The sequence below is a fragment of the Apaloderma vittatum genome, unplaced genomic scaffold (assembly GCF_000703405.1).
Source record: "Apaloderma vittatum isolate BGI_N311 unplaced genomic scaffold, ASM70340v1 scaffold9135, whole genome shotgun sequence".
NCBI classification, from domain to species: Eukaryota; Metazoa; Chordata; class Aves; order Trogoniformes; family Trogonidae; genus Apaloderma; species Apaloderma vittatum.
Window position 1 is genome coordinate 9,348 of NW_009715425.1, and position 22,538 is coordinate 31,885.

The following is a 22,538-nucleotide window of genomic DNA, read 5'->3' on the forward strand; positions in this document are numbered from 1 at the left end:
GGGAGTTTACTCGAGAGAGAAATCCGGCCCCGGAGCCTGAATGCTCGCAGTGTGCGAGCGAGCGCCCCGGCACCCCAGAGCCCCCGCCACAATGCGCCATGGCACTGGCCCCCGGCCACACTGGGGATGTCATTTTCTTCTCAGCAATTAGCAGAGTGGTGGCATCGCTAAAGAAGTTGAATAAACACATTCAACCCAGCTGGGTCCCCGGTTTGCTCTGTTCTCACCACCCTTCTTCCTTCTGGGCGCGCAGCGGGGCCCCAGCGGGCGGGAGCCCGGTGCCTGTGCGCTGCGCTTTCATTCAGGCCTGGTTGGAAAGGGCTTTTAGAAAACAGGAGGAGGGAAAATAACCCTTCAGCTTTATTATTTTACAACAAATGTCTTCCCTTTTTCTTTTGCAGAGAGGAAGAATGCCAGCGTCTCTAAGAAAACTGCAGCAAATGGCTATTTTCATGGGGCTGTTCAGTGGCGGGGGATGCATCGTGATGTATAACCTTATGCAAAGTAAGTCTTGGTGCCGTCAGCAACTTGTTTCTCCTCTGCCCCTTTCGTTTGCTTTTGTGTAGCAGGGAAAATAGCAGTGTGCGAGATGAGAAAAGCAGATGAAGTTAAGGGAAGTGTGGCTGAGCCTCTGGGCTCTGTTTTGTTCAGCCCCAGGGCTGCTGCTTTCCCACGCACACCTTTCCTGAGGTGGGTGTTGCACAAGGAGCAGGCTGCTGTGGTCAGGAGAAAGTCTGGCTTCTGGGGGTTTCCCTGAGGGTGAGGACACTGTCTTCACCTCCACACTCTCCTTACAGGACCAATCTCTTATTGCTTAGGCAGCAATAAGAGGTTTTGTATCTTACTAAGGTTTTACAGTTGGGCAGGAGAAGACGACCATCTATGAGAAGGTAGTAACGTCTAGCGGTTTTATCTATACATCTCCCTGTAGTGCTGGCTCTTAAACACAACGGGCCTGTGAAGTGCTAAGGCGTGATTAGTTTCTCCTGAATGAAGGGCAGATAAGAGAGTGCTCAACATTAAGGAGACCAGGACAAGGAAAGAAAAGCTAGACAGGTGACACCGTTTATAGACAGTCCTAGTTGCCAAGTATCTCTTTGGCCAAGAATCCAAATTATTAGTCCTAATGACAGATGTTTATTTTTTCTAAAATTGTTTCCAGATATTTAGTATCAGACCAGAAACAGGATTTGCTCCCTCTCGGAGGGGGTGCTATAGGGTTCTTGGCCCTATACCTCTCCCTTCCTGGTGCTGTCAAATGATACTGCTTTTCACCTACCCTTAAATCAAAGGATGTTGCCAGAAAAGTGTAGCCAAGCCTGTTCCTCAAGCCCTCAGTCAAGCTCTGAAACCTCCCCTTCATTTTACACGTATTAATAACAAATGAGACAAGGCTGGAAAGCAGGCTTTAATTTTAGGCAGCTCATGCCCTCAAGCTCTGGAGTGCGTGACAGATATATGATCCTCTTATGCTTTAAAATATTGAATCTGGCTTTAACAAGGACATTAGCATTTTTTAATTTTCAGCTTCAGCATTGTTATCTAGAAATCTCTAGGGATAAAAAAGAGTCATCCTCCTGTGCTGTACAGAAAGTCAAAGCACTCATTGCCTGCATCACTTAGCTGTGCAGTGAAGTGGTGCAACACGACGGCTGCTTCTTGCTCGGCTGCAATATTGGTGGCCACGGAGCAGCTATCTGATAACTAGGTGACAAGCCAATGGAGATGTTGAAAGGACACTGTCTGCTGCAGAGTGTGTCCTTCTGTAGCCTCCAACAGACAGGGGAGCCATGCTGGGACCCTCCCTCCCTTGGCCCACACCCAGGGCCATCCCAGTTCCTTCTGCCCAGTGCACAGAACTGGCCCATACTGGGACCTATGAGGAGCAAATGGCTTCTGTGGTGATGGGAGCAGAGGGAGAAGGATGCTTCCCTCCTCTTCCTTCAAGCTGAAGGGAAGTTGTCATGCATGTGGTCTCTGTGAAAGCTTGTACAAACTCTCAGAAATCCTGTTTCTACTCACTGTCTTCACCTCCACACTCTCCTTACAGGACCAATCTCACTAGCCAACCCCAGCATCATTTCGGCTTTCCTACTGAAAACGTGCAGACAAACAAATTAGTTGGGCATAGTATATCCAACACACCAGTTGCTAACACGAAACAGCTGAGAACAAGCACCAGGAAACTCAAACCTGTTTGCCCTCCAACTTGCACATGAGCACAACATACTTTTAACGTGGTCTGGGTGGCTGCTGGCTGTGATCCGTAGGCACTAAAGGGCTGGCGTGCTGCAACGTATTTTGCTGGAGCTCCTTAGGATGACCCAGGGGGCCAGGGAGGACCACTGCAGGCTGCAGCCTAGCAAAGTTGTTTCTGTGCCAACTAAATGCAGTCTGCTCACATGGGATGCCTCTAATTAGGGAGAGTGGGCAGCATCCTTCTTCCTCACACTCTAAGAGTAATAGTGGCAGGCAAGAGACCAGCAACCAAAGCTTACAACTTGTTTTAAACTCTGTGGAAGACAAGAGTAGAGTTGCCAGAGTATGATTTTCACATGTGCACACTTAGCTTAACTCTGCCATTCTTGATATTAAGAGAGTGAAGTTAGGCTGGTGTGAAGCACATGTAGAAATCTCAGTGGGCAAACCTTACGACTCTTTGTAAGAAAGTCTTGGCCTCCATTAGGAGGGTCGGCACATTCCCAGCCTCACAGCTCTGCGCTGTGTGGTGGGCACCAAGGGACTCCGTTTCCAGCTATACATAGTAACCAGACATTGATAAATAGCAGTTTACTACAATTGTCCTCCATATGCCAACACTGCAGCATCCAGTCTACTGTGCTGTTGCTGCTGCTTGACCATTAACTTGGCGCTTCCTTGTGCCTTCCTTTTAATGCATCTGTTGCTAGAGTTGCAGTTTCGTGGCTGCCACTTAAAAAGCTGTATCAAGACCACAGCAAGAGTTTCACAGCAGCAGCTGTTCCTGTTTCACACCAACGTCTGTGAAACACTCTCCATTCTTAAAGTATTTTCTGCACCTCCTTTTAAAAAAGAATTGAATTACATTCTGAATATTTTCAGATAGTCATCCTTATGATTTTTTTCCTTCTTGTTTTTTTTTTCTGCCTTCCAGATGATGTACAATGTATGACAAATAGGGAGACACAGCCATAAGCTGAACTGTATCGATACCAAACAGGCTACATTCAGAGCTCTCTTCACTTGAATGAGCTGAATAATGTTACAGTTCAGCAGTGCTTCTGTGATGTAAGGGCGTGTTCCCTCCTTTGGCCAGATTCCTCCTAATTAATAGTTTTGGACTGTTTTTCAAGGAGGGTGTTGTAGTCTGAAGGATACGTCTTTTTTTTTTTACCTTACATTTTGATTTTAAGTGGACAGTGTCCTCTCTACCCTGTTTCTCTCATCTAGAAAGTTTTGCCAGGACCCAGTATTACCAGCAGGCTTTGGAGCAACTGAACAGCAATCCTGATGCCCTGGAAGCCCTGGGTGCCCCTCCTCTTAAGGTTCACAACATCCGACTGACAGATGGGAGTAATCGCGTGGACACAGAAAGAGCACAGGTAACACTGGGGACGTGGTGTCACAGGGTGGCTTCCTAAGGCATTGGGTGACAAGAGATCAGTCAGGGGATTTTCATCAGGTCACGAGTCACCTCAGGCACTGGAAAGCAGTAGGACGGGATGCTGGTTAACATGGAAGAGGAGTGGATTTCCAGAGCATAAATCCATGCTCTGATGTGAGGGACTCGGAAAAGCAAGAGCAGCATCTTCATATGATTGGCCCATCACAGAATGCCCGGGGACCTCCCAAGTCAGTTGATCCCCCTCCTGCTACTGTAAGCCACAAAATCATTTTCCGAAACATATCAGATACTCAGCTTTAAAATAGCAGCTGCTTCATTTCTCCTGCCCTTCCGCATACATCCTGAACTAGTTTTTAAAGCTTTGTTCAGATCAGAGTTTCATAGTGGCTTACAAGCTATGCTGCGTGCAGCACACAGGATGTGGTTTTTCAGTGCATCTGTGAGCCTGTGCCGTGCAGGACGGCTGCCCGGCGTGGGGCTGAGCCCCTGGGGTTACGTAGTGACTGGAGAATGCCACGCTGGGTGCTGAGGTATTGCACAAGGCTGCCTTGCATCAGCCCAGGGCTGAGACAAGGCAAACTTTGCAAACACAAGTCCACTTCCACTCAGGGTTGCTGCCTGGAAAGGACTTTCCATCAGTGTTTTCACACCTTAATCCGGGACTGGCTGCCCTTCTCTGGTTTTGCTGGTAATGCAAAATATCCCTCGTGACATCTGAAGGTCCCTCACTGGGGAATCTCATAACATTTGAATTGTTTTGTTCCTCCTGGTTAGTAGTTTTGAGTCTTGGGGACCTAGCAAGGGCATCAAGGAGTGGGACAGATGGTACACTGAAGGAGAGGGCCTGTCAGTGCAAAAAGAATCAACCTCTAACCAAGTCACATAAATTCCACTTTCCATCACACTCCAGTCAGGCTTCACCTATATGGTAACCTGGGCCAAAACATTTCCCAGTTTCCCAGGTTTTAGAGATTCTATCAGAAAACATGTCTTAAGACCAAAAATGTGCAAAAACCCCACACAACCTCTTACACTGATTGAAAGGAAGAGAACCCGTCCCACTGATGTTTTCCTATGTCACTGTTCAAGAATGCTGTTCGCTTGGGTGACTCAGGGTGAAGTCAAATCCTGCCGGCTGCCGACCTCACCCAAGACACAAACCACCAAATTTCTTCTCCTCTTTTTCATGCTCTTGAGCATTCACGTTCGCACAAAATAAACTGTTTAATCATCATTAATGATTATATTATAGATTGGTTTACTGACTCCACAACATTCCCAGCTCCTGAGCCCATGGGAGAACCCCTGGCATTTTCTCTTTGTGATTGCAGTACCACCAGCAAACACTACACCTGAAACACATTTCTTTCATTCAGAGGTTAGACCAAGTGCAATTAGCTGTGGTCACTGCTGCAGCTCTTGGCTTTGTTAAGCAGCTGAGAGGTAGGATTTGCCACACTGAAAAAAATCATTGAACATCTCATTGCCTTGATGCATGTTAACAGACTGATCTGTAGAGGATCTTGACCTACAGGTTTGTTATGGGAAGCTCTAACACAGTGCAGGTCACCTCTGGATCACCATGCACTCTGGTAAGGAAAGGTGTTTGCTCATAAATATTTCAGAGCGTGAGTGATTTTCCCTGGGGGCTGCAGCTGTAACAAAATACATTCTTTCAGCAGAGAGAGATTAACGTATGGCAGAACAGACATATAGCCACGCACATGTGAGCCGTTAGAAAAGCTTAGTGAAACTTTGAAATACAGGTTAAAAAAATAATAATTAGGGTTTAAGTTAAAAATTAGGTGTTATGTCTTTGACTGTAGAAGGAGTAAATGTCCATTCCATAGCATGCCTCACTGAATCTTTAACATACTTTTATGTTTGCAGATAAAGTTACCGGTATCTGGAACAAAATCGGCGGGGTATCTCTGCATCAACTCAGAGATGGACCACGCCCATCAATGGTGTGTACTGGGGAGGTGCCAGAAGAAATCCATAGATGCAGGGAGGGAAGTGGTAGGGAAAAAGAGTGAGGCAGGATATTTGCTTTAGTCATCCGTGTTGCCGAGATCATGCACACAAAGGAAGCAGAAATTCATGTCTGAAGTTATTGTGAAAGGTTATTACTATCCTTATGATAAAAATGTAAATTAGCTGAGAAACATACTGAATTCATCCCTATGAACACAAGGAGAATTGCAACACGAGCCCATCATTTGTGTGAAATGTGTTCAGCAAGCTATAGCTCAGTGCATGTACAAATTCTCTGAGCTGAGGTAGCGAATTGTCCCCTCCAACGCCTCCTCCCCAGGCAGGTGCAAAGGCCGTTGAACAGCAGTCCTAACTCCAGTCTAGCGTTGTGTATTGCAGTTGGGGAATTACAGATTACATCAGAGCTTAACAAGGTGAGCTAAAAGTCGTGCAGGATTTTTTTATTTCCAAGCTATCTGATAAGCGCAGTCCTTACAGTTAAAAAAAGTGCTAGAACAGATATATTACAGTAAAGAGATGCTCTGATTCCACATCATATAGTGGCGACTCTACATTTTTGTAGTACTGAAGCCTGAAAACCTCCCTTGTGAAGGATAAACTGATTTCCATAAATAACTGACCAGATAATTACTACATGAATTAAAAGACCATCTTCCATTGCAAAAGAGGAAATTTTATGAGGTACAAACTTCTTCACATGTTCTTGTTCTTGGAGTTTGTTCGGCACTTCCGTCAGCTCTATTTAGAGACCCAAAGTTACAACATTTTTACTCTGCCATATGGTAATATTTTCTTTTCGTAATTAGCTGAGCACAACTCACTGTATTTCTCTTCCGAATAAGTGGGAAGTAAGGTGTAAAAGGATGGGAGGGAGGCACTAAGCTGGGACTTGAGAGACTCAGGGCCAGGCCTTGCCTCCCCCATACCGACCAGAGATAACCCCAGAGGTCCTTGCACACCTACGCTTCCCTCAAGTCTGGGCTCTGATCTCCGCACTCTTCATTATCCCTTCCTCACAGACGGAAGGAAACAGTTCCCTCCTGCTTCACTGTATTACTCTGAGGATAACTGAAGGCTGCAAGATGTAAAACTATGGCAGTAATTGAAGTGCATACACAGTTTTGTTTTAAAATGAGCTCTCCATGCATTTCTGCAAGGTTAAGAGAAAAGAAAAAAAAAGAAATTATCTTCTGTAAAAGGTTTTGTGGCAAACAAATTTGTTGGGCTCAGTTACCACCTCCACCTGCATGCGGGGCCCTGTGCACAGCTCCACTTGGGGCTGGGCAGGACTTGGTGTCCTTGCACCCAGCTGAGGAAATAAGAGCAAAACAGCTGGTTCCCATGTGGTCCATGAAGAAGGGCTCCTGAAATTCACAGCTGGCATAGCAAACATGCAAAGAGGCTGTGCTGGCAGGGCTCTGCAGCGTGTGCATTTCCAGTAAAGGCCAGGGAGGCAGCTAGACTGATACAGACATGGTTAAACGAAACAGGAAGGCAAGGGCTCTGTGCAAGAGTAGTTGAAGCTCCTAAACCACTGAAAGGCTTCTGACTCTAAATGTGCAGTCTGTCCATTGTGGCTTATTTATGCGGTTATTAAAAAAAAAAGTGTGCAGTGGGAAAAAAAAGGGAAATTTGGAACGTGTGAGCTCATTTGGACCTGGAAGAGGAGGCATTCACTCTGGCACAGGCAGTGCAGGGGTGGGGAAGGTGCCTGGAGGTGAGGGCAACCAAGGCACCAGTCCTGGAAGATGACACTTGCCTGCCCTGAAGTGAGCAGCGGGGAGGGCTGAGACCCTCGGCCCCACTGAGGGGAGTGAGCAGTTGCTTCTTCGAATCCCTTTGCAAACAAGGCAGTCGCTCGTCCTGGGTTGGATGGAGGTGGAGGGCTGGCGAGCAGAGCCCTGCCACAGACCCGCTGCACAGCGGTGCAGCAGCCTGATCACCTGATTGTATGTGGTCAGCACCAACTCCAGCAAAAGCAGAGCTGGGCGAGTGCCAGAGCTTTTGGAAGAAAGTCCTATCTTAGTACCCCAAAATAATAGCCCTCCTCAGCTGGAAAAACAGCCTGAGCAGTCTCACAGAGGTGGGTTTGGAGCAGAAGGAAGGAAAAGGCTCCCTCTCAATCTCCAACAAATGCAGTTTCCCTTCTCCTTTGAGTAACCACTGTTGTACCCTGTCGGGGTTTCAGCGGTCACACCGAGCAATCACACAGTGTTCCAGCTCCTCCAGGCCAGGATAATTCCTTAGCAACATGGTCTGGCTCCAAGGCTGGAGAGGAGTAGAGCAAGGAATGCACCCGCAAGATGGAGAGGAAGAAAGGCACCGGGTCGGGGGAGGAATGTCCTATCTAAAAATAGCTGGCGCAATTTTCTTTGAGTTGCAACAAATAGGAACAGGCATCCCACACCTTCAAATCCAGGCTGTGATGGGCTATTAAGGAAAACAGCTTTCAGAAACTGGCACTTGCAAACCAAGTTTTAAAACACTTGAGAGAATTTTTAAAAGCCATGCATGCACGAAATGATTTGTTTCTCTGAGCCAGCTGTTTCTACACCTACTTTACTACTGTATTAAAAGCGATCAAAACAAGTTAAAAATCTCTTTTGGTTTGTGTCAGCTGGTGCCTTCAGGATGTCACCTTGAAACTGCAGAATGGTCAGAATATTCCTGTTTACCACTCCTCAGCGAAAAGCATTGGTGTGAGAGAAGACTAAAAATCAAAGGCAGCTGCTTCTCTACCTCCCATCGAGCCAAAGGAACCATTAATCGATTGCATCCCGCTGTGTCTCTGAATGTGCACAGTTGTCACAAGTGACAATTTCACTTAAGTCGGTGTTCTCAAGACAGTTTTCTAAGATCACCCTCATTATTGTCATAATTGTAATTTCTTTCTTCTGCTGGCTTATTCATCTGTTCAGCAGAGGCCTAAAATAAATATCTTGCAACAGACTTGCTGTTCCAGAGTAGTCATGTGGTATGCCTTGTGTATGCCGGTATTATGAATTTGAAATAAATAAACAAACTGCCAGGAAATTGAGCTTTCTTTACAATTGCAGGCCTAAGCCAGGGCAGCTGGGCTGCTCTTTCCTGGCTAGAAAACTAAGTCAGCTTCTCAAAGGGATTCCCTTGCTGCTTCAGTGTTCCCGTTTCTGAACAAGATCTTACCTAAAGCAGGAGTGACAAAGCAGCAAAGGTGAAGCTCAGCAGCAGCCCCCTCCGCAAATAAATAATAAGTCATGTATTAGTAAATTTACACCTTCACAATTATCATTAAAAAGCTCATGACGTAGCCAAGGCTACTTATTGTAACTTAGGAATTACTGGAAGAGACTTGAGGCTTGTGCTGCTCACACCAAAGGTTACTCAAAAGAAGCTGCCGCTTCACACCAGTGCTGCCCGACATGAATTTGGGAGAGCGTGTTTAGGGGAAAAAAAGCTCTCAGGAGATGCAGAACAAGTAAAACACTGCCACAGTTCACTCTGACTACAGCAAGAGATTTTGATGGTGCCTTGACTCTGTTAATCAGGTAGAGAATTGCCCGTCACCAGAAGCAGTTTGAGGAATAAGCAAAAATAAAAGCAAAAAACCCCACCAACAAAACCCACCTTCCCACAATTTTCACCATTTGCCTGAGACTACACATTCAAACAACTGCAAAGCCTAAGGCACAGCCTAAAACAGTGAAGAGACACAAATAACTGTCCTGACTTCATACCTTGAAGTAACATGCGAGCCATTATTTCCAGAAGAAAGAGATTGTAACAGAGCAGCTTAGTCAAGCTGCAGCTAGGGAAAGCCCAGAGCTTATGCCACTCAATTTCCTTTCCCCCCTCCATCCCCTCAAAGGCATTTTGAACAAACCATTTTAGAATGAAGCAATACACATGAGCTTTAGTTTGGGATTCACAAATAACTGCCAGGATGAACAGCACTTGTGACCTGATCCAGCCCAACACACAGAGGGAAGGATTAGGATGAATCTAGGACAGAGACAGGGTATCCCAGCTGTAAGATTGAAATTACCACTATCCATTTTCACAAACTGAAACAAACCGTGCGATTAAAAACATTAGCCTTGCATTACTGCAACCCGCACAGCAAGAAAACCACCTGGGAGATCTCCTGGCCACCTGGTGTCTCAGGGTTTAGGCAACCCTGCCCCTGACCTCTGGTCACTGAAGAAATTTGGTGGGGACAAGTGAAAACCAAATCACCCGCTTCACATCCATCAGTTAACACTTCCCTGGCTGCAGCTTTGATATTTACTACTTTGCAAAGAAGCTGTGGCTGTGGAGAGCAACCCCAAACTATTCAGTTGCTCCCCATGTCTGCACTAGGAGCATCTGGCACCTGCCTGTAGTCACCATTGTGCCCGCTTAAGTAAGCCCAGGGCCTGCAGTGGCTGCAAGGTGTAGAAGTGTCCAAGAACGCTGACCACAACTGCCACAGCCTACAGCACCACACTTGCTCACTACCTCCTGTCTCTTGAGCTAGCACACACAGTATCCCTGGTCTGGCTTCACAAATTGCTGCACCACAACACCACTGCCTGGCCTGGCTCCAACTCTGGTTGTCCCAGACCACGAGGGAGGTACCTCCACACAAACCTTAATAAGAACACTAGAGGTTCTGTCACCTTGCATGGGGGAATTAGAGCTTGCAAAGAGCTTCCATCTCTCACTTTCCCCCTCTAGGGATCTAGCAGAGCACCCCTTTGATTCTGAGCACTCCTGGTCATCCTGATCAACCCATGAGGTCATCAAAACTGAAAATGGGCAGTATCACCACGATATAGCAGTGTTTCTCTAAACCAGATCTTTAAACCTGGAGTAGAAAACAAGCAACAGGTGGAGCTGGAGTGGAGTAGGACAAGAGCAAAATCACATTCAAATCCTTGCTTTTATTTTACTACCAACTAGCCAGCAAATACAGAATTTCTTACCTTTTAACCTTGAGGACCCTCAGAAGCCACTTTATCTGCACGCTTGAGCTCTTTTAAGATGCACATATTCAAAGGGAAAAAAAAGCAGCAAGCTGGCGAATTCAGTGCCAAGCTACTTTGGCCATGTGGCTCCCGTTAAATCCACCACACCCCATGGCGACTGCTTTCAGTGAGGACACAGGTGCAGCAGGACCCCCCAAGAGAACTGGAAAACAAAGAAAGCAAAGGTCACAGAATCAGCAGCAGAAAGGCCCAAGTAACTTCAAGAGGGCACCTGGGCATACCTCTTCCCCTTGCAGTCTTTTCTTCTGAGAAGCACTAGAGCAGATTATGTTGAATTTAACTTCATTACATCACTGAAGCACTAATTCATTATAATTATATTGTGTTGCCCTTCACTCAACACCAGCCTGGACAATCATTTTATTTTTATTGAGAAAATAGTAATCTTTTGAAGAAAGACCCTAACCCCTCAGCTAGACTCCTTTAGAATGCTATTCTTTTCTAGTTGTAAAATGGCTAAGGTTAGGAGGAGCCTCTGGAGATTTTCTAGTCCAACTGCCTCACTCACAGCAGGGTCAGCTAGAGCAGATTGCCTGGGACTGCATCTACTCAGGTTTTAAAGATCACCAGGGATGGAGACTCCACAGCCTCTGGACCAGCCATACCAGCGTTCAGCCATTCTCACAGCAAAAAAAGCTTTATGTGTGCTCATTGCCTCTTGTCCTGCCACTGGGCACTGCTGAGAGGAACCCAGCTACATCCTCTTTACTCTTCCCTCAGAGGTATTTAAACACGTAAGATCCCTCCCGGAGCCTTCTCTTCTCCAGGCTGGCAATCTCAGGTCTTTCAGCCTCGTTAACAGGTGCTGCAATCCGTTAATTGTCTTAATAAGTTTCATTATGTTGAATAATGTCTTTTAAATTGGCTTGAAAAGTTGCATAGTTCCTTTTCCGGTTATTGGTGTGGTCTAAACAACCCCCATCTTCATAACCTTTGCTGGATTGCATGTTTGTTTCTCATTCTCTAGTTTGATTTTAATAGCTTCTGCCAGGCAGCCATCACCCTCAAGGAAACTATCACAGCTGCAGGCTGTTCAGGGCAAGAACTTAATTTACAGCTGAGGAACAACAAATACTGCTTTGCAGACTCTTACAGAGCTTAGACCTATTTGAGTTGGACCAGACTAGCACACATGGGCTGTGTAAACCCAGATGTTTTGAAGGCACTCACTTCACAGAAGCTAAGCAGGCTGGTGCATTCACTTTTGAGTATGTTTTTCCTGGTAGTAATAGGGTTTTGTCCAACTTATAGGCATGTCAGTTCACTTCCTAATTTGAGCATTGCACAGGGAACATGAGTCTTTTGGACCCGCCTCCCTCTTACAAATGAGGATGCATCCACTTCTCTCCCTCCACTTGGCTGCATCTTGTCTGCTTGTCAAAGCAAAATCATTTTCCTCTGTGTTTTCTGCACGATTTGCTACAAAGCTCCCTGCAGCATGGCCCTGGCAGTCCCAAAACACCAGTAGTGATGGAGACGTGTCACATTCTGGGCGATGCTCTGGAAGACACGTCACACCTGGCTAAACTGCTCGTTCATAGCACCAACTATGTAAAGATACTAGAATCACATAAATTCCTGACAAATCTAATGCAGTCTGCACTAATTGGCCTTCCTAGAAGATAGAGAAGCAAGTACATTTATTCAATAACTTCTGAGAGGCAGCCTTTACCTCTCTTTGCTTGGCAAGGCCCGTGACAAGAACTTCCATTCAGCAACCAGCTGGATCTCACAGGCTTCTCGTGGAAGGCAGCAGTCAGTGATACTCCAATAGCACAGACTTTCCTGTAAAAATTAGTTAAAAAGCACCTGTGTGTAATCCAGTCTGTGCAAATTAATCAGTGAGATGGGGTACACTGATTTCAATGCATCACCAGCTTAGCTGTGATTCTGCCTACAGGAGCAAGCAAAGACACAGTTAAGTTCTCTGTGCTTAGAGGAGAAAAAGACAATCCCTTCAAGCAGTTAAGTTTCCTTTCCCCCTAATTTTCCAGTAACTGTTGTGGCCCTAACACTCTGCTTCACTTTGACAAATTCTAACCTTTTCTTAATTAAGGGATATTTTTATCACACCCATATGAACTGAATTTCTTTTTCTTTTTTTTTTTCCATTTTATAAAGCTTCCAGGTTGTGTTTTTGTGGAATGACAATATTTTAGTTTTACAGAGATATACAGTTGTCTTATAACAGGGACAATTAGTGAAATTAAGCAGCACTAGAAGAGGAAATGCCTTTGCAGAGGAGAGGAGACAGTTTTCTCTCCCAGCATCTAGTCAAAGCTCTCACTTTCCCCACAGGAATCCCATCAGGCAGGTAACAAGAGTTCAGGACACAGCACACCTTGGAGGGAACACTGAAGTTTCACTGCTTCAGAGCACATGTTTCAGCATTTTAAACTCAGATTTATGCTCCACCCTGTCCTGGGTACACGGCTGTCTGACACCACTCCCTGGCCTTTAAAGACCACCCTTCCAACCCCATTTCTTCAGGCAGGTTGTTTCCCACCTGTCTGACATCAGAAATAAGAATCCTGAGTTGTGGCAGTATGTTTCTAGGTTTAGTACAGACCAAGACCCCCAGAAATATTTACATGGAAGATGCCACTATATTAATCCAAATGACAGCTTAAGATCTGTAAATGCTGTATTGTGAAGACCTCCACAGTGCAAGCACATCGTTTTATAGTGAAAAAGATTATTGGTGCATTTCACATTTGCTGTGCAAATGTGTGATTCAGAAAACTAAAATATCAGTAATCCTGCTATATGGCTGTTGAGAATAATAATTTTACAGAGGCCCTCAGAGAAAAGCAAGGACATTTGACCAGGAGACTGCCTCTAACATACTACAACCCAGTTCCAGCACTGTATTCCTAACTAGCATTCAAAGCCAAGCACAAAGGCGCATGGTCTCCAACCACAGAAGCATGTAAGTTGCAGCAGTTTGCGATGCAGCACTGTAGTGTGGCTTTACTAGTGATTGCAGTCCTTCATCCTGCACCAAACTAGCATCACTTTTGGAATTCTGTTTCAAATTAGTAATGCTGTCTTGAAGAAAGATTATGGCTTCTCTCATTTTTGGTTTTTCTTTTTACATGTTTTAAAGTGTTTCCCCAATATGTGAAGAACAGAAGACCCATCAGCTGTTCAGAAAACAAAATTTCATTTATTGTAAAGTTCCTGAAACAGTAAACACCTTAGCAGAAGTACAATGAACTGGCATTATTTCTTTAAAATGTTGAACTATTTTCCAGGAACAGCACCTGGAATGCTCAGCAGAACTCTGAAGCCACAGAATAACTTGGTGCGAGGCTCATCTTCCTTCTTGACCCCTGCCAGCACCACCAGTGGAGAATCGGCCTTTAATTATTATTTGCATTTCTTACCTAACAGCTCTTCAGCTTTACCTGGTGGATTGAAAGCTGGAATTCACCCTTTTGTACTCAGGGACCCTCAAATAAAAGGTGTACGAAATTGAGACAAAAAATGCAAATTCAGCTTTGGACAAAAAAACCAAACCCAAACAACAAACCCATAAAAACCAAAACCACAAGGATGTTTTATAGAACTTTTAGTTTAATGACTGTAAAAATCTATGGCCTCTTGCTTAAAGAGGTGAATGTAGCAAGGAGACAAGGCTTTGCTTTCAGCTTGATGTTTGCTGTTTATTCCAACAACTGCAATGTTGGACCTACCCTACCTATGATACAGTTCATGTCTCTTGCACCAGAAGCATAGAAAAAACCCCAATTCTCCAGCAATTTGTATGAAGAGCTGCACCTCCATCCCTTTCAGCTTCCTGCACTCAAGCAAATAGCAGCTGTGCTGTCAGCGCTACGAAGGCAGCCAGTGAGTGCCCAGTCTGGCAAGCAGGCACCTAAGGTCCAAGGACTCAAATCCCTCTCTGCAGCTGCCCCTTCCCCACAAACGTTAAGGCATAAGCAGCTTTTTTCATACGAGCTGTGTATGTACACGCAGCCTTCCGTAGTCATGGAGCTGCAGAAAACCTGCTCTTTCTCACAAGCTAGTGATTTTTTTCCCCAGTCGCAATGTGTTACTTCGCTAGTAACAACAGCCTCTCAAAAAATTAACCTCAATAGTCCCTTTCTACAGCGTCGGGTAAAAATACCTCATTTACAGCTTTACCCACACTTACAGTGGAACAGAAATAGCTTCAAGTGTGTGGGACTGGCTGATAGTCCTGCAGTTAAACGTTACAGATTTTTTTTCCTATTATAGGGCCAACCTAGAGATGCATTTTTCATAACTTACACTTTCATGACTTTATACAAATTCTTAATGATGTTAAAAACACTGTACAAAACCACCTTAAGGCACAAAAAGTTCAACAGAAATGCAGCACACCAGAAATCTCAAAGCAGCCAATTCAAGAGAAGCTGGCCTTGTAGTAAGTACATAGTTCATTTACACATGTTAAGCTTCATTGTCATATATTAAAACCAGTAAATACAGGACAAAATGTATGCTGCTCAGCATCTATTTTTTCATTAGTACCAGTTGTCCACCTGAGACATTGTCTGTGGTTACAAATAGGCATTGAAATAGGTATACATCCCTCAAACGATTTGCTACAACCTACTACAGGTTTAAGTAGGCAGATAGGGCAACACTGTTTTGTAAGGGTAGGAAGTGAGCAACCTCCAGTGCTTTGCTCAACTTTGTAAAAGCAAGACCACGTGGATGTGAAAAGAAGTCAAAATGGCAGTGGCAGAAGCTGGGAAAAACTGTTATCTTGTACAAAAGAATTTCCTAAGTTAATACTCCCTCACCCAAGCAAACTGTCTTGGGCAAATGACTGACCAGTAAAAGCCAGATGCCCACGCAGAGTGCTGGCACACCTGACAGAGTCTGAAAGAGACCAGCATTGTGGGTAGGTGGGGTCAGCAAAGGTGCAGTAACGCAGCTACCGGCCCCCTCCAGAAAAGCCCACACAACTGAGCTCTTGGCTCAAAGGTTCCTGTGCAACCTCAGCTAAGGGCCCGCCACAGCTACCCAAAAAATCTTGCTCGGTATCTTCTCTGCAGAAGTCTGTAGGCTACTGACTGCAGGAGGGAAAAACCAGCAAACGACTCATTTCTCCAGAGTATGAGGCATCTCTGCATCACAACACAAATGACATCCAAACTCAGTTACGAGTACTAGTGGGTGTTTTCTTACATGAAAGGTGTTCAAGGAGCGAGAAGCTGCCCTACCTACACAATTATTAAATAATTCCATAGGGGAAGAAGCCCGATAAGATTGTTTAATTTAGGTGCAATTTTTCTGATGTGGCTTCAAGTGAAGGCAACCAGCCCACTGGCAATAAAGCCTTATGGGAAAATGCTCATTGGCCCACTCAGCATCACACAGCTTTTGGCTCAGTTTTATTCTTTACTAGTGCTTTTTCTCCCATCCTCACAGCAATGCTAATCAGATCATCCAAGGACCGCTTGTTTTACTAATAAGCCATTTGCTTTTTGTGTGAAGGAGGAACTGTAATATTAGCACAGAGCACTAAACTCCTGCACACTAAAAAGAGTAGGAACATTCTCGGTACATTTGAAATTAGGAGAGTCTGTATGGAAACATGGAAAACCAGAAAAAATCTAGCTTAAGTGTTTCTATGCATTGTTTTATAGCAAGAAAACTTTTGTCAGGGTTTATTATAAAGGAACAGCATAAGGAAACCAAATAAATAGTTGAATAGTTAACAGTATGCAATACAATAGTACTAAACTTCACTTACACAAAAATTAAACTTTGGAACAGCATCGGTATGAAAGATTCCTTAGAAAACTAGGACTCAGTCCGAGATCCTTAGACCCGCACATTGCAAAACCCAGTCCATTTTGATGCCCAGTTGGTCCCAGCTTTGTCCTCTGAGGGACTGTGTCCATTCAGAACTACGACCCATCCAGACACCTCCCAAACCCCACTTTTCCCCATCCCACACACAGTGTTTCTCCAAGGGTCTGAGGGAGAGTGATCGGGAAGCACAAGGTATGAGCTATGCTTCATTGTTTCGAAGGAAGTGGGATCTTCTTCCCCATCTGGTTATAGCTATATTGAACAAGGTTATGCAACTTAGCCTAAGGATGCTTCTTTCTTCCTTAAAGCAGCAGTTAGAGGAAGAGAAAAAAGGCGGCAGAAATGACCTCATGCTCCCAGTAAAACCCCAGCCAGGCCCTGAGGGAGGCGGAATCAAAGGCTGATTTATCATTAGTTGGACAAACTGTCTGATCTAACATGAAGGCAGCGGAGAGAACTTCAGTAACTTCCGCAGAGCTACATCAGACCCTCTGTCACCCTTTTTTCCACTCATCAACACTCTGCAGTCACACTGAGCTGGATTCCATTAGCGCATCGTGCCCAACACAGAAGGGGAAGAGAACGATCTCTGCTGCTCCTAAGAGTGACTCACTTGTAAACAAATTCCTGACTGTCCAGAGCAGGATTTTACTGTGCTCCCAAAACAAAGGGTTATCATCACCACTGTGATCTGGAATCATTCCCCGCTACAGATTATTTAATCCATGCGACATGTGCATCTCTACATAGAGAAGCCCAGGTCACTGTTGGGCTGTGCGCCAGAGGAGTCTGGGTCTTTGACTTGATGTGGACAAAGAAATACATACACAGTCTAACTCTGAAATCCATATGTCAAACCAGTTGATCAAATTCTCCTCTTACACAATTTTTAGATCAGTAGATAGACAGTTCTACTGAAGTCTGGAGTGCTAAAAGGTGTTCAAGGAAAGCCCAGCATTATATTTCCACATTAAGTGCCAAAACATATCCTAAGATACTCCTCTTGACATCTGTCACTGAAACGCTTCCAGTGTCAGCTTCCCCAGAACACTGGAACAACTACCAAAACTGTTATCAAGCAACAAAAACACAGAAATGAAAATTACAAACAAAAATAAGCTCTTTTTAGCTTTGCTAAATTCCTGTCAGTCACTTGAAATTTTGTTTATCCGTTCCATGAAATTAAAAGCTTGGCACATTTTCCTTGGATGTCATTTAACAACATTTTATCTAGAACATTTATTGCATATCAGAAATTCACTTGGCTAGGATATTTTTGTTTAGTAGAAAACACTGCCTTCCAGTTATAGCTATGAAGCTCCACACAGTTCAGTAAATGAATTCTCCGGGTATTTCTTGCAGTAATGGCTCCTCAAATTTAAATCGTTTGGAAATGGCTTTCTGCTCAGTTACTTTTTCTTTTTCTGACTGCCTACATTGTCCCAGCGTATAGGAAGCCACTACAATTAGTTCTTCCGTCACGATAGATTCTTCCTCTTCAGTCTTCTCAGCGTCTACTGATTTTTCAGAGGCAGAATCGGCATCTTTCTGGACGGTGACATCACTGATCTCCTCTCCTGTGCTCTTATTCCAGGCCCCGCCAGCAGGATTATCGCTTTGTTCTAACCATGGATGTTGAAGACACTCTTCAGCAGTTGCCCGGTCCCTGTAGGGGAAGGAAAGGAATTTGAAATCCAGTACCCTGCAGATGAGCTACATATAAATTATTCCAAGGGTAGGGCAGACTGGTAGAACTTAGGAAAAAAGAAGTGCTGATAGCTATTTTCAGCCAAAAATAGCGAGACCAACAGCAGCCCAAGGAGATGAACTGCTAACATTTAAAGGAGTTCATAGATCCTGAAATATCAGTTTATGCTCCCATGCTCTCAAGCAACTTTCCAATTTTATACAGTTTTTATTTTTTCTTATACAGGAAAGTTATCTGATCCTTACATTCTTGAAGTATTCCCATAGACAAGCAGTAGGCAATTTGAACAGTTGACAGGTCCCATGGAAGGATGGTGAACATCCACAGAAAATACCGCATCTCTTTGGAGACCTGGAATTTCTGCTGCCCACTGAGAAAAGCACACTAACAGACCAGAAAAAGCATAAAGTCCTCTTTCCTGAGGTACCAGCTCATCAAATTGAAAGGCTCAAAAGCATAGTTCATTTAAAAGACATTAGCAAAGTACTTGCAAGCTAAGTCAGTGTACGGTACCACATGGTACAAGTCATACACGGTTTTCTCAAATAAATTTGAGTTTTAATTACTAACACTTGGATACATTCACAATATGCAAGTTCAGATGGAAATGGAGGAATTATCTTTCAATATACATGGAAAGTAATAGCATGATGAAATAAGAACCCTTAAGTTCCCTTAATAATTTAAAAATCAAAATGCCAGCACTTGCTACATTTAAAATTTATCCAATCCGACACATCAGCACATACAATCATGTATTTTACTTACTCAGGTTTCTTAACCAGCAGAGTTTTGATGAAATCCACAGCAGACTCTGATATGAGGTCAAAGTCTTCTCCAGAGTAACTTATGTTCATCTGAGATATATTTAAGAATGTTTCCTGTTTATCATCCCCTAAGAAAGGTGATATCCCTGTGAGCATAACATATGCCAGTACTCCGATGCTCCTAAATTAAAAGACAGAAAAGCAGAGGTTTAAGGATTTTGTTTGCTTGTTTGTTTTTTAAAAAAACCACTTTTCAATAAACAAACTAATGATGACCATTAATTTGTTCAACTTACCACATGTCAGTTGCTGTACTGATTGGGTCATAACTCAGAATTTCAGGAGCTATTCAGGAAAAAACAAACAATTCTTTTTTTTATCATATGCAGACATTACATTGTAGTTATAGAGTGCAATAACGAGCATGTGGTAAAATTTAAGACAGCCATTTGAAGCATAACAGTCTTTTGAAATTCTATTCAAGTTAAGTGATTACTATCATCCGTTGGTTTTAAGTAAAAAAATACACAAATAGTTTTCCCTGTATTGCCCTCTTCAGAAGTCAGGCCATTCTCCTTCCCAGTTAAGAAAGCTGAATACAGATTTCTCATGGAAAAAAACAATCATAAATATCCAATATTGCATATTCCAGCAGTGAAACCCATACCCATAAAGATATACCATACAACTTAAAGATATTTGCAAGTACACTTTCAAGGCCTAGAATGATTTGGTGCAGGTTTTCTTCTTTAAAAATTTTAATAAAAAAATAATAAAATGGATAAAAACCTCTACAGGCTAAAATATATTCAGCGACTGAATAAGTAATTTGGAACTTTTAATTCAAGTAATACTCTTTATCACTGCTCGTAAGAATCATCTAAAGGACGTACTCATCTTTAACACAAGCACACAACCACCACTCATGAGACTGGCAAGGCTTTGCCAGTTCTGCCTTTTACAGCAGCACACGCCCAGGTAAAGGCCCAATCTTTTAGCACAGTAAGGACGCAGCCGGTCTGGCATTCCCCACACAAGCACAGCTTCTCTTTGGACTCCTCAAAAGCCTGGACTTACAGCAACAACTTACCTACATATTCTGGAGTTCCCATAATTTCTCTTAGTTCCTCACTGCTCTTCATTATTCTGGAAAGGCCAAAATCTACTATCTTAATGTCCCCCAGAGGTGACTTACTGGTTAGTAGAATATTTTGGGGCTGAAAAAAACAAGAGAAAGAGACTTTCAGGATCACCCAAATCTCATGTCTATGACAGAATATTGCATAATTATTTTAGATCATGAGTGGCAATAATGCATTCCGTACAAGTACGATACCCAGGATCATTTATTTTTCCCAAGGTGAACTTGAAGAGACATGTAGAGTAAGAGGAGTGGCAGGATTTTATGTTAGTAACTGAGAAACTACTACGTTTTACTAGCTTAGAACACATACAAAACACATGTCAATAGCTATCATGGAACAATAGCATATAAATATCTCCATATTTCTACCTTGAAATCCTTCATATCACGTTTTTAACTCCCCTTCCCTCCTTGCTGCCTTCTAATAGATGGTGTAATACCTCCTGTGGAAGGGTGTCCAAAAACATCCAATCATTTTAAAAAGCCTGAACACATAAAACTATTTTGACTACACCTGTTTAAAGAAAGTCTGTTGCAACCAACCTCAATCTCATTCAAAGTACAAACAACTGTATTACAGTACAATAACCAAAGAACAGTTTAAAAAAAAATACAGCAGCCTGAAAAACAGGTTTTTAAGAGCATCACTTTTGGATAAACTTGTTTGCTCTGACATCATTAGATCCTGGCTGTCATCCTTCAAAGCAACTTTGTGGTCATTAGTAAGTTTCTAACCATCTATTTGAAACGCTAGCTCTGTTAAAAAAAATCTGAAGACTAACTTCAGGCAACAGGTCTTAAGAGGTTTTTTTGCAACTGATGCACATCCTTGCAAAAAATAAAAAAAAATTTAAAAAAATTATGCCCTTCCCTGCCCCCAGGCCAGTGATCAGATTGGGTTCCACCATGAATTTTCTGAACAGTAACACTGACAGCTGGCACTGCATCCAAGCCTCTGGTGAGCACAAGTTCCATGCAAGTGAAGAAGTCTTTATTGATTGGGAATCTGGATCACCTTGCATCAGGTGTGGTTGAAAAACATTTATATTACTCCCTTGATCACCAAGCTGTTCTCTCCTCATCCCCATGTCAACTGTGCAGGCACGCTTTCACATGAATTGCTTTTGAACACAGAAATAAAACTGTGCAAGAACGTTTCAAAAACCTTAGGCCACTTCTCCTTGCTGTGAGACCTAAACATAGTCAAGCTTTTTTATTCCTGCAAAAGTTAAACCATGATATTTCAAGCTAACTCCATAATGTCATCAATCTATTTTCTGTTTTTAAATCTATGTATTAAGAGCAGCTTATTTTTCTGCTTACAAACTGGGATCGGTGACCATACAAAGGCTTTTGGAGCTGTGTATTACCATATGCTTTATGGTTCACATTTGTTATTCTGCATTTGTATTAGAAAAGCAAACAACCAAAAAAGCTGACCATGCCTCCCTAATCGGCCTCTCAGATGTTCTTCCCAGTGAGAAATTTAGTTACTTTCTGAAAAGGCAAACAGAAGGCATGAGAAAAGCATTTGTTCTCTACATTTAAATGAGGAAAAGTTTGTAATGTAAATGTTTTGTGAAATCCTTTAGCTCTGTATTCTAGTATTTTAGTAAATTCAAAGTTCTTGCAACTACATTATCATTTTTTTTAAAAAAAATCTTATTACACAAAACACACATATTCAGAAAAACAGAAAATGTCTACAGTATGAATTTAGAGATAACCCTAAATCAATTCATAGTGAAATACCTGTTGTTTTCTTCTTTTAAGGAATCATTATAGCACAAAGCCTTAAAGAAGCCATAGCTTTGAGTTTACTACATTTTTCAGTTTGACACAATTACTCTAAAACTTTAAGGAGAGGAAGATCATTTTCCCACATCTACAACACTGTTTCTCTCTTTTTTTTTTTCCTCTGTTATAATGTATCTAGGTTTGCCTAATGTCCCAGGCTCTCCTGGCAGCTATTCTAAAAAGGGCCTTTTACTTTTACCATCAAGCAAGCAGCAACGAAATGACTGATAAAACTGTCAAATGGCAACAGATAACCTTCGCTGCTCCTGCCGTAAGGCCTAAAGGTTCCAATTTAGACCCTCTTCTGCTGTGCACTCAACAAAAACATACAAACTAAAAAATCCCTGGCTAAATGGACAACCTGAAGGGGCGTACTTTGCTACAAGACTGGTACGTGAACAGAAACCACGTGATGAAGTCACACGAGTCTTGCCCACTGCCGGAGTTCTCACGGCCAGAAACAACTGCCTTTGGAAAGATTATAAAAACAAGGCAAAACATTGTATTTTCCAGGCATGCTGTCAACAAGAAGCTTGGGCTTTAGGAATTTGCTTCGTTGGTTATACTTGTGTCATATTCATAGTATCATGTATCATAGTCATGAATCACCCGGCTAATGGTTGGGCTCAAACTTAAGGGTCTTTTCCAACCAAAAAGATTCTATGATTCTATGTTAAGAGTGAAAAGCATAATTTATCATTGCAAATAT

At 43.2% G+C, this 22,538-nt stretch overlaps 2 protein-coding genes across 2 annotated transcripts; one reads left to right on the plus strand and one right to left on the minus strand.

Moving 5' to 3' along the window:
- Nucleotides 1-407: 407 nt before the first annotated feature.
- LOC104273727 (cytochrome c oxidase assembly factor 1 homolog) lies at nt 408-8,313 on the plus strand. The gene is made up of 4 exons (XM_009869139.1): nt 408-504; nt 3,430-3,581; nt 5,495-5,571; nt 8,217-8,313. Exons 1-4 carry the CDS (start codon nt 411-413, stop codon nt 8,311-8,313), a joined length of 420 nt encoding a protein of 139 aa, XP_009867441.1. The 5' UTR covers nt 408-410.
- A 9,094-nt stretch (nt 8,314-17,407) lies between these two features.
- Nucleotides 17,408-20,105, minus strand: STK17A (serine/threonine kinase 17a; the record flags this gene model as incomplete). The annotated part of the gene is made up of 4 exons (XM_009869138.1): nt 17,408-18,079; nt 18,890-19,069; nt 19,185-19,233; nt 19,979-20,105. Coding segments are annotated over 4 exons (693 nt in total), but the record flags the coding sequence as incomplete, so codon positions are not given.
- Nucleotides 20,106-22,538: the final 2,433 nt, after the last annotated feature.